General features: G+C 39.9%; 1 protein-coding gene across 20 annotated transcripts in view; it reads left to right on the top strand.

Annotated features, from left to right (window-relative positions):
* The window catches only part of SOX5 (SRY-box transcription factor 5), a 295,218-nt gene that overhangs the window by 236,768 nt on the left and 45,695 nt on the right, over nt 1-12,755 (top strand). For 15 of the 20 annotated variants that reach the window (XM_086885461.1, XM_086885460.1, XM_086885454.1 and 12 more), the window contains one exon: nt 5,779-5,925. The exons of the other annotated variants lie outside the window; for them this stretch is intronic. In XM_086885461.1, coding sequence (XP_086741587.1) covers nt 5,779-5,925 — 147 coding nt within the window. The remainder of the gene's footprint in view (nt 1-5,778; nt 5,926-12,755) is intronic. 20 annotated transcript variants of the gene reach the window in all.

Genomic DNA, 12,755 nt, shown 5'->3' with positions numbered 1-12,755 from the left:
TTCCTCCAAGTGTCACCAATTCTCTCTGATTAAAAGCAGTTATATTAATTATCTATTAACTAGCTCAGTCTCAACTTTTGATTATTTATTATTGTCCCTTGATATGTGATTTACTTACCCATCGTCTTCTTTCTTAGGGTAAATGCAGAGAATAGCCAGAACTCCTGTTGTTTTCAAATAGTTGGCTGGGTTTTGAGGCCATGGGAAGGAGCAGTGCAGCTTCTCAACATCTGGCATGTTTTTTCTAGTCCTGAAGTCCACAGGTTTGGGGTGAATTCATGCAGCTTGCTATTTTTTGCTCGGTGAATAAAGGAAACATGAGTCCAGACAAGGTCCTTTGCCACAGTCTCTGCATACCTCAGCACTGGGAGCAGGGCAATTTCCTGTAGGAGTTGGCTGTGATAAAGGCAGATGTTAGGTAGAACAGTAATAATTCTCAACTGTGTTCAGAATTCTGTGAAACAAAACAAAATAAATCCCAAAATAAACCAAAAAACTTTTAAGTGCATCTCAGGATCTTGAGCTCTATTGTCATTATCTGAAATTATCCCAAAGTGAAAGGTAGCAAATTCACCTTGCAATGTGTTCTTTGGGCAAGTTTGTTAAAGGAGCTTACTGTCTTTGTGTTCAAATTTTATCTTTGCTTTCCGAATATCTCCCATTTTATGCAAACAAGGGGCACTTAAAAGCCTTTGCTGAAGTTTGAATGTTCAAATTAGTGTGTCCCTTTGAAATATTTGACTACCAATCTTTGAAGGAAACTCAGACAAAAATAAAATCTGGCATTTCAAATATGTAAATGAAGAACTTTTTTTGTGGAATATCTAGCAAGCATTGCTACCAATCACTAATGAGTGCAGCTTTAATTCTAATTTCTGTAGCTTTTATCTATTTTGCCAGTAGTTTAAAAAACCTGTGTAACAGTAGGATGTATATAAAATGTTTGTTTTCAGTGAATTCTTTTTCTTACTGAAAAAACACCTGAAAAGATTCAAAATTAGGCAAAATCGCAAAATTCTTTTTGCCTTAATCAAAGTTTTCTTTGATTTCTTTTCATGCTTTATGTAAGCATAAATGTTGAGGTAAAGAAAAATTAAATTCATGTATTCTGAGTCTCATTTTATAGCATTTCCCTCCCCCCCACCCCTGATTATGCAAAAACAAAAAACAAGGAACAAGGCCATTCATGTGTATATTTTTAATGATGGGTCTCAGAATGACAAAGAAATTGAAGTGGTAGATCAGTCAACAGTTCAAACACTCAGGCACAGTGGTTTGTAAATTCATCGCTGTGGTATCTTCACTGAAAAACCACTTTATCAGAAACGAATTTATTGCAGCAACTGATTCAGTTCCCACTACCACCTGTCTCTCTCTGTGTTTTTTTTATTAACAGCTCTTAATCTCCACTGTTCTCTAATAAAAATATTTTAATAAGAGATAATACTGTAATCCAAATGCCTATAGGTGCTTGAATCAACTATTTCTGCCTGTGTAATTGCTAGCACTTTTTTCAACCCTTTTTAAAATTGCTATTAAATCTCATTCTCATTTTCTGTATTAATAGAACAAGAATTCATTTTTAGTGTACCCTCCAAGCAGTAATGAGCATTGTTAACGTGTAACAACAATGCCCAAGGGGAACGTTCGCAAAGCTGGCCTAACCTTAAGGCTTTGCTGTTGATGTACTACAGAGTCATCAAGCCAAGAGCTCTTAGAACTAGTCCATTTAGAGAGTTCAGCTGAATATTTCTGCTTAATATGTTGGAAGAATTTTAAATGGTTTAGGTGGTGACCTAGGGAGAAAGGGGATTTTCTGTTTAATACCTTAAGAATAGAGGGGCAGCATTAAAAAAATTAACGGTACCGCCTGCTTATTTTAAAGTGTATCAAATTGTGCTTTTGTTCTGATGATTGTGCTTCCTTACAGATTTTCATAAGAGGTTAATGAGAAAAGATTAACAAAACATGCAATATTGCACATGGGCAGGGGAGATGAAACATAATCATTTAGTTTTAAACAAACATTAGATGTTACTTTTTAATTGCTTACTCAGAAGCCAAATTTTGCCTTCTTGAAGGAGTATTATGTATCTTTTTAAATCCGGAATATTATCCTTATTTATTATGAATAGCAAAAATAAAACTTCCTAAAGCAGTAGTGCTTCCCTGATTGCAACTGCATGCCTCGATCACAATAAAGCAGTCAAGACCCTACAGATAAAAAGGCCAGCGCAGCAAAACGACCTCCTGGAGTGCTAGAATTTGACATTGAGTCTTTAGGTTAGCTGATGGTGCTGGAAATGGCTTAGCCAGGCTCTGTTTGGGGTAAAAATTAAGTGGCTCAAACCCAGTGTATTACAGGAGTGATACAGAATAACATCATTTTCCTTGCACTTTTTGAGGTCTTGGTTCCATTTGCTGTGTAGGATATAAGGGTACATTTTAGATGATAGTTGAATATTTCTACAAATCTGAAGCCAGTGGGAAAGTAGGAAGCATGTTCTTTTGTTGGAGTTCAGTTTGTCTGTTAAATGAATACACAAATTATTGTCATTTAGCCATCTTGTTTCACAGCACTTGGTCACACCATTGCCCTTTCCTTGGGTATAAGCTAGGGATCATCATGTCCTGAAACACCTAAATACAAATAGACAAGTTCAATAATGCAAAAGCTCAAAAACAGTGAAAGTTGAAGAAATGTGCTGTGTGTTGTGTATTTCTTTCCATTTTTTGAAATAGTAGAATGATATAGGAGTAATCTTACTGGTTAAATAGGTTTCAGACCCTTGCAATTTCATAAACACATGCTTTTCCTTTTAGAGCTGGGCTTAGTACTGCTTTTTCTATACAATAGTTGGTTTGTGTTGCAGACAGAGACTTTTAAGAGAGGACTCTGAGAAGGGACCTTTTAAAAAATTTTACTTAATGTTTGCTTTTAATTCTCAAAATAAATCAAATTGAGGTGAGATGTTGAATCTGATAACAGGACAGAAGGTTTTAAAAAGCATGAATGAAGGCTTTATAGATTTTCTTTCATCCCTCCTTCCAGGTTACTCCACACCATACTGTATGTTTCATTCTCTTCAGGTATGTCTGTCCCTGAAGTAAAAATAAGGCATACATTTGAAATTCTATATATTCCATTTTTTCACCTGAAAATAAGGCTTTCTTCTGGGCTGTTGCATAGAGAAATTAATTCCCAGTGCTTATTTAGTCCTTGCACACATTGTCAGAAAGGTGGCTGATGACAGTACTGTCAGGAAGAATCGGCTTCTAGCCATTGCTCAAAGACCACTGGAATGTGTAAGATGTGCAGATTATTGGACATCATGTTGTGTATGTATTTCATGTAGTTTATTTCCTGGACTCAACTGAATCACCTTTGGATACAGATTCATTTGGAAAAGTCTTCCCCCACAAGAAATTTCTGTGAAGTTCAGTCCTCAGCAGGCACTGTATGGCCCATCAGGAATCTCCAGTTGGATCAGGACTGCCAAGTGTCCAGACTGACTGTTATTTTTACCATGTTTTATGTGCACTAGACATGTCCTCTGATATCTAATCTATAGATTAGCAGCAAGCTTTAACCTTCCCTGCCTAATGGCCATTTAACTTTTGTCTTTTTCCCATAGTTGCCCAAATTTATTTTGCCAGTTTTTCACCAGGGAGCAAAAGAAAAGGAAAAGCTTTCCCTAGATCTGCTCTGTCACCCCCAGAGTCCCATTTGAGCTGTTCCCTAGTCATGTATCCTATTTCTTTAACAACCATTGCCCCTCTGATAAATTAATTCATACATAAAGTTGACTTGGTTTTCACTGAACTGCCTGCTGTAGTTCTTCCATAGTTCACAGAGACCTTGTTCCTTTCTCCCTAAAGAATTTGGACTTCTTTAGAAAGAATGAGTGGATATGAGCTTTAACTGATAAATACATGCACTTGAATCTGTGACTTATTTGGGGCTGGACTGTTTTTGATGGTTTTATCTGATTTGCCTCTGTTTGGCTTGGACTCACTGGGGTTAAATGAATAAATAAATTTGAGGAAATAAAAGAGCAGATGAATGAATGGATGATAGGGAAAGAGAGGGAGACTAGGCAGAATGGAATGGTGATGAAGAAGTATGGAAAAATAAGGATCAAGCAGTGATCGAAGTAGGGAAAATAAATAAAAAGGATTAAAAACTGAAAATAATAGGGAGGCTGAAAAGAATAGAATGAATAAGAAATAAGAACTTGTCTGATTACACTTAAAAGAGCAGTGGACTACTTCTAAATGTGTGGAAGGGCTAGGACTGTGCACCAGCAAAGGGCAGAGTTTGTGCAGGTAATCATGGGACGATTCACAGCCATTTGATCAAGTTAAGGGCTTATGCAGTGTGAGCTCATATTAGCAATGTCTCTGCACCTTTTGCACAGACCCTTGTGGAATAATCATGCTCCTCTTTCAGACTTGCTGGTTTGGGTTGGCATTTCTTTGTGCCCTCCAATCTTCCTTCAGTAGAAGGAAAGAAAATAAAGCTTATAAAATTAACTGAGAAACAACAGCAAAACAACTAAGCACTACCAACATGACTTCTTAGACTTAGTCATATTGAAGCCACCATGTTTCTTCACATCCAGTTCCATATTTCTGTATGTTATCCCTTGTCATATTGCATCTCAGAAGCTCTGTTAGCACCTGCAGGCAGGGAGTATCTTCGTTCAGTGTTACACATGCACTGCACAGCACTACTTAACACTAACAGAATCACAGAATTAGGATGAGTCCTGGAAAAGGGTGCTGGGGCTGAGGAGGGAAAACCCTTGTTAGTACATTCCTGCTCTCTTAGGCTCCTGATTTGGCAATTCCTCCCTGTTCACAAAGCAGGAACAATTGTTGCTTCTCTTGCTCACCACGTTTATTTTCCTCCAGGTTTTATTAGGAAGTCAGGGAAGCTTCCAGGCACTCCCAGTTTGCCTACTTCCTATCTGCTTTTGACCCCTGTCCCTTAAACTCTTCCTGTAGTGCTTAACTTTAAACAGATGACTGTGATTATAAATATTTACTTGTTAATAATAAAAATACGTATTTAAAGTGCCTTACTGGTGTAGTTTTGAAGAGAAAAACATTTCCATTCTGTGTCTGGATTGGATCTATCACAGAAAGGGTTCTTAGAATTAACTGGGGCTTCTAATGGTTAATGGAGAGTACATTACCACTGATATGTCTGTATTTATGTTGACTCTAGTGGTTCCCCACAACCCAGCTGAGAGTGGACTCCTACAATAATTACTAAATAAAATTTTGACATTCCCCATCCCAGACACCATACAGCCTGGGAAAACTGGGGAAACACAACAAATAAAATAAAGAAACATAAAATGGTTGCACAGGGACCAGTAGCATATGTGTTTCACAGGGGTTGATGCATATTACTGGTGGAAATGCTTTGATGCCTGTGTCATCTCAGGAAAGGAAGGATTGTCCAGTAGCTCAGGTAAACAATGGGGATTAACTTCTGTTCCCTGTTCTGAATCCCTGTACACACAGGGAAGCTGGGACACTTCTCAGGGTGATGTCTCTCGTTCATCCCTGGAGGAATGAGTCACAGGAATGAAGATGACAGTTCATTTTCTCGAAACATACATTTGCTAAATAAAAAATACCCATTGGAAGGAAAGCAGAATATCTGCCGTAGGAGAAGTTCTGGGAAGATTATTTATTTCTTGATTATTTCTCTCCTGTCTTCCCCCCCACCCCAATCTTTTCTTTTTTTTTTTTGTTCTGTTTTTCCAGCAGTTGTATGCTGCCCAACTTGCTGCGATGCAAGTGTCTCCGGGAGGCAAGATTCCTGGCATTCCCCAGGGGAACCTTGGTGCTGCCGTGTCCCCTACCAGCATCCACACAGACAAGAGCACAAACAGCCCTCCACCCAAAAGCAAGGTACTGTACCAGGCCCGTGCCTCTCGCTTGCAGGAAGCTTTGTTCCCAGGATGTCTCCTTGAAATGGGGGGATGTTGTTGCAAAAACGACTAGGAAGAATTTAGCTAAGGAATGCAGGGAGAAAGAAGTTCTATTTAGGTGACAGTGAGAGCTTGATAAAAATGTGTCCTTCCTTTTTGTTGGTGCCCTCTAGCATGCTGTCCATGTCCTTTATCACGTCAGGAGAGATTCCTTGAATTGACAGTAGTGTCTTGTTTTTGCCCTAAGAGTAAAGAAGCACAGATTAAAAATAACCAGACAAATAAATAATACCATTGTCAGCTGAGTGAGATACATGTTCAAAGAATGAAAGACATGGCTTGAAATCAGTAGCTGCTGTGTTGATGAATCAAGCTCTAGGTTGTCTCTTCTCTCGCCCCTTACTGTAGACTTTCTGACTTCCTGTGGCTTTTCCTTGGCTTGGTCTCTTCTCTTAAAGCAAGAAATCACAAAGCTGTGATTGTACTTGATGGTAGATTGTTGGGTTTTGGGTTTTTTGAAAAGTGTTTAGTTACCAAGTTTGTGCATTTTACAAGGGGGGTCTTGTGTGTGGCTGGCAGCTTGTAGATCTACACTTAAAATCTCAGTGTTGATTTTGCTTCTTCTGTGCAGCAGGAGAATTTCTGATGAGATCTAAGGGGCACAGTGTGTATTTTGTGGCAGTTGCAGGATTACAAGGCCTGCCATATCTGCTGATAGCATTGAGCATAACCAATTTCAACTGGCAGCTGTCAAGATCAGCTCTATTCTCTCCTTTGTTTTATTGCTTTTTCATATTTTTAGGTGTTCTAGTGCCTTTGGCTTGCAGTTCTGTAGGAGACAAACAGAACTTATTTTGCAAAGTGGGGGAAAAAAAATAAACTAATAAAGTGGGCCAAAAGGAAAGGAAGGGGGCTCCAAAAGGCTGTAAAATTGTGCAGAGTAAGTCCTGTGCTGCATGCTGTTTTCAATCTGCTGTGTGCCAGTTGGAGGCTCTGAGAGAGCGCGAGAGAAAGGGAAGGGATAATGCTGAGAAATGATAGAGTGGCTGTGACCTCCAAGCTCAGCCTGGAAATCCAAGACATTGATTTCACTTAGCATTCCTGCTGAGAAATCCGGCAGAGTTCAGTTGTAATAAAAGAACAAGATTCTGTTCTAATGGTAATGGCGTATGACAGACATATCACTTTGTCTGTCCTCAGCACCAGAGAGATGGGAATTGGAGAAAGGTCACCCGACCTGCCTGAGCTGTTGTGCAGGTGCTGTTCTGAGCTTTGAACCCCAGCCTGGAAGCACAATTATTTATAATACTAAATGATAAAGAAACCTTTATCGAGCCTACAGTAATTAGAATAAAGCTTACACAATAGTGCAGTGGCCTGGCTCAGAAAACACATTGGCAAATCCATTACAATGGCAGAAACTGAAGCTTGTGTGTTGGAACTAAACACCTTCGTTTGTGTCTGTGTGGACCCTTCTTTGCTTTTTCCAAGCTTGTTTGTGTTCAACAGCTCCAAAAGTTTATTTTCTTTGCTGATGTTTTTTATACGTAATTTTTCTAACTGTCATCAGGCAATATGTCTTGAGTTTCACAGACATTTTTTAAATTTATTTTTTTTAAATCCCCATTAGCAATTCGGTTCCTGAAGTTAGTTTGTGGTGATCTTTCTCGCTCTTACTGTACGTCAGACCTCCACAGATGAATAGTTAATGCCTCAGAATAGCTTTCAATAGATGCTGTTTACTGAATCTCTATTTTCAGCCCACAGTTTACACTGGCACTGCTTTGGTAATACACTCAAGTGTTTGGAGACAAGGAGACAGCCTTACCTGAGAGTGTGTCAAGCTACTGGCAAACATCTAGGTCACTTCTGAAAAGCTGTGGTTTTTTCTTGTCTTGTGTAGTGTTAAAGTTAGTGTGCTGCTCTTTGCAAGGATTCTTCAAAGTCAGCCTCAGCAGCAGATGGAACAACTGTTGGCTCTAGAAATGCTGAGAAGCATCAGGGGGAGTTTGCCAAGGATCATCCTTTAAATCTAGTAAGACTTGAAAACATCCCTGAAACTCCTCTAAGACCTTGGCAACTCCTGTTTTGGCAAGGCTTTTATCAGTGGCCCTCACCAGTGTTTGAACACTGTGCTGGACAGACTACCCTGGCATCTCCTGTCATCTTGCTCGCCTTTCAGCAGATGTGACCTGGAATAGTCAAATTCACTTCCAAGGGTTCTGTACTGTAACTTTTAGGAAGCCATGAAGTAGAGATGCCATTATGCTGTGCTGCACACATTCTGTCAAGTTTTGGTTAGGAAACTGAGCTGGTGTCGTACATTCTTCCAAGAAGAAACCCATGCCAGAAAAACTGATTTAAGAAACAGAGCTAGTGGAGCCTGTCCAAAAGAAAAATGCGTGTGTCTTGCGGAAATGGATTTTAACACAGCTTCTTCTTGAGCAGTTTTAAAAACAGCCGGTATGCTAATCATACCATTCAAATTTACCAAGGCCTCCTCCACAACCCTTTTGAAAGGCAACTATCTTTGAAGTTTGCCAAATTGTGCTGGATTTCCAAAGTCTGTCTTAAGCACATTTTGCCTTTGATCATGTAAATGCTTGCATGCTGCCCTGTTGGGTATTCAAGGTGGTTGCAGGCTCCCAAGTAGGAGGAGAGAGCAGGCAGAGGTGCAGATAAGGACCAGGCAGAATAACTTCCCAGCCCATCTTGTGATTCACTGCAAGCCTTTTTCTTGAACAGGGCCATGCACAAGATAAAATAAAGCAATGTTGTAGACACTGTGTTTATCTGAGCTGTGACCTTTACCATGCTACCAGGACTCTCACCTGATAGCTCCAGTCTTCACAGGCTTCAGATCAGGTGCTTTATACCCTTGCATAAAGACAACAACTTCACCCTCACTTGTAAATGGTCAGGGCCCTGTGCATTCCTGCCTTTGTTTCTTGCTTTTTATGTGGCATGGATAAATATAGCATCTAGTGCCTGCATGCTGCAATGTTCTAGCCCTTTCCATGTAACCTTTCAAGCACAGTAATTCTGGAGTGAATTTTCAATGTAGCTTGTAAATGTAGCTAAACGATTCCCCATATTTAATGGAGCACAGTGTATTGTCTGTAGCATCTGCTGTAAAACAGGAGCAATTCAGTGTGAAATGTGACAGGAGAGAATTCATGGGCACTTTTCTTTTAACCTTGTTGTGACCTCAGCCCTAACCCTACTCACAGTTGTGTCTCCATCAATGACAGGAGCACACATATTGTCCAAATCAATTTTTTTTTGTTGTTCTATTCAAATACTTCTGGCAGTGATGCTCAGCAGTAGCACCTGGGAGTTGTGACAAGGAAAGGAAATGTGTTTCAGACAAGCCAGAAACAGCACTAAGCAGCTGGATATACACAGTCAGTTTCTCCTCAGCTACGATATTCAGACAAATACTGATCTGAATCTTTAACTGAAGAGGGTGCTTTAGTTTCACATTATCTCGTCACCAAAGTGTACACTTCTGATGGAATTTTCTTCATGTCACCTATAGGCACCAATTAAATGGGCTTTGAAAGTTTAGTGCTTGTACAGATTGGCTTTAAGGTGGCTGGAGTCTCTCCAGAAGAACTACTTCTGTTTTTGAGGAGTGTCTGCTGATGGAGCTACAGTTGTTGTCAGGTGCACCAGCTGTATCTGGCATCCTGGTTATAGTATGTGAAGGATAGAAAGGCAGCAGGGTGTGCTTGCTCCATTCTCATCCAGGGAAAGTCAGGGAACTACAGAGTCACTGTTGACTTTCTTACCAAGTCCATGTGAGACCAGGGTAAAAATAAAGAATAAGAGCCTTTGGAAATGGACATTTTAATTCAGACACACCATCAGCTATGTTACTAGGAGAAATAAGCAAACTATGGGGAGCTGGTTGTAGATTTCCCTGTCCCAGTCAAAACTGATGATGGCATTACCTAGTTTTAGTAGGAAAGCTTTCTTCACTCCAGATAAAAATATAGTGGAAAAAAGAAAAGGAAGACATCTGAAGGAAAGAAGAAAGAAAAAGGCCCTAGAACAGTAAAAAGACCCATAAAACTCATCTGTGTGATATTTCTGATTCTACTTCAGGCAAATTGTTGACTTGAACTTCATTTTCAATGACTACCCTAAGCAGCCCTATTAGGTAGGGTGCATTTGTCTCCCTTTCTCTCATCTCTCCCTTTCATATGATGGTGCAGAATGAGGAGTTTTATCCTGGGGAGAATTGGGGAAAACATTAGTCCCCATTATGTGCACAGCTGCATCAACTCACTTGCCACATCACTCTGACTGCGGCAGAAGCCTGGCTGAAAAGTGGACATACAGATTTCCTTGCACCCTAAGAGCTGCTATTTTTGACCATGTTAATGGAAAGCATCTAATTTAAATTAAAATAATAAAATGGCTGTGTACAGGTGATCAAAGGGCATGATTGTGTTGGATGGGGACAAATTCTTATCCCTGAAGAGTTGAGAAGAGGAACCTGTGTGAAACTAATCCATGGCACATGTCAGGCCCTGTGTACGAATGGCAGTCCTTGTCCTGTTTGTTGGTTGGAGGGCTCAGCAGCTGCTGAATTCCTGTCCAAGCAACAGGGAAATTAAGGCATCCTCATTTTCATTAGAGTACTGAGGTATTTAAAGTGATTTAAGGCACAGTATCCCTGATAAAACACAGGGGCTGTATTTACAGAAGCTTTATCTCCAACATTTGCAAGCTCTTCTATTTTTGAGAGTTTCCAGGCTGGACACAATCCTTTATATGCCACTGATTTAAAAAAAAATCCTTGCTAAATTAATCTATTAATCTTTTCAGCATCAGAGTAACAATTAGCAGTAGAATATTACACATCAGTACATCCAAAACATTTTTCAGTGATTGCATTTCCCAATCCCCTTGCCAGAGCATCAAACAGGTCAGAAATAGCTATAGGATAATCAAGGAAAAGTTTACAGTACAGATGCAGTGATGAGTAGGGAGCTGTAAATTCCCTCATCTGTGCTATACTCTCTCTTCAGTCTCCCTGTCCATTCTTTAAGTTAATAATCTCTTTACCTGGGAGCCTTTCTCATTTGCTGCCCGTGCTTTTGATCCTGAATAGTAAAATGTGGAGTTGGTGACAGAATCTCTGAAGTTGTTTTCCTCTTCCTTGCTCTTCTTCCTGTATATCACATGCAGGCATATAAACAATGACTTTTTAAACCATTTGCTGGAGCACAGTGAAGTGATGAGTATTAATGGAACTTCATAAGGTGCTTTTCTAAAATAGTGAATGTGTTCCAAACAATAAAAGCAATGTTAATGGCAGTATTTAAGCAGCAGCAGTAGAGACCTGCACAGCATTCTGCCTGCCTGAGACCCCTTCTTACTTTCCTAAAAATAAATTAGATATGTGGAGGGGCTCCTAGGATGCTTGTTCAGATTAGCTCTCCACAGCTCTTCTTTCCTGATATCATGTCTCTCTGGCACGAGCATGTCTCGCAAGCAGAGTTGCCAGGCAATTAACCCTTGTCAGGCTCAGATGGCAGTTTTTGTAGTGAAAACACAGAAGAAAATATAACAAAAAGGGGAAAAAAACCCTCCAAAATCTCTGATCAAAAAACAAAAGTGTGATACACAAATCAAGCAAGGCTGCTTTATTCCTGAGAGAGAGGTCCTCAGAAATCAGACAGGGAACAACAGAGTTGTAAAGGAAAGCAGTAAAAAACAAGCACCATGTCCTTACTAGTTCACTGCTTTTCTTTGCTGTTAATGCCTCCTAAACCTTATATAAATAAGTAAAATTGGTGGGGTGGGCAGCAGGTAGTAGTTCTCATTATTTCTGTTTCAGTGACCCACATCACTGGCTTCATTCTGAACACCAAGGTATTCCAGCAGGCACTGTGACTTTCAGGAGGCTGTTTCCAGAATCCCTCAGTGTTCAGGAGTGCTGGGATCTGGCATTTGGTTTCTGCTCAGTGTCTTACCCTGTTACTTAGAAATACCTGAGCATTAACTACTCAAAAGCTTTTTGACAGAACTGCCCTTCTTCTGTCACTTGGAACGAAGAGCTAGAATGAGAAAGAGCAAGAAGAGATGGGATTAGTCCCAAATAAGAAAACAGTGTCACAAAGTCAAGGGTTTTTTAATGCTACTGAGAGAGCTGTTGAGCTGATCGTGCCAGTTGTCCACAAAGTCCTAAAAATAGCAGTAAAAGGGCTTTAGGAGAGCGTGCAATCTGGAGCTGCATAATACAACAGAGAAAAAAAAAAATTGATTTTTCTGGTTGCAGTGGGTTTTGCTGATACTCCTTGTGTTTGGATGGCCTTGGTCTGTGAGGAGAGCTAACAAATATTACGGAGAAGGTCTTTATGCTGAAGAAAGGGAACCAGCCATGAGGAGAAGTACATGAAGTTCATTCTTCACTGGGGGCTGCTGAGTGTAGCAGCACTGAAAAGATGAGAGACCAATATTAGGTCTGAGTTAAATATAGATAACAAACCAGGAAGTTATGCCAATATCAGATTAATGTATAGTTTCCTTCAGAATATGAAATTCTTAATAAAAGTCATCCTTTATTCCAGAGATTTGTTTTTTAGACTCTGGACTGTTAAGAGTCTCTAAATCAAGAGATGTGTTTATTCCAGGAGCACAGGCTTGTGCAAGTGACAGTAGTGTAGGAATGTACCTATCTCATGGATTAGGAGAGAGCTTGAAATGGAGCAGAAAACTCTCACTTTCCCAGACACTTCTAGAAAGGATCCAGGTGCTTCACATCAGGAATTAAATCTTCTGTTTTGCAGCTTCAGATTA

The sequence above is a fragment of the Cyanistes caeruleus genome, chromosome 4 (genome assembly GCF_971803275.1).
Source record: "Cyanistes caeruleus chromosome 4, bCyaCae1.hap1.1, whole genome shotgun sequence".
Classification (NCBI taxonomy): Eukaryota; Metazoa; Chordata; class Aves; order Passeriformes; family Paridae; genus Cyanistes; species Cyanistes caeruleus.
Note: the sequence above shows the minus strand (reverse complement) of the source record. Positions and strands in the feature narration are given on the sequence as shown.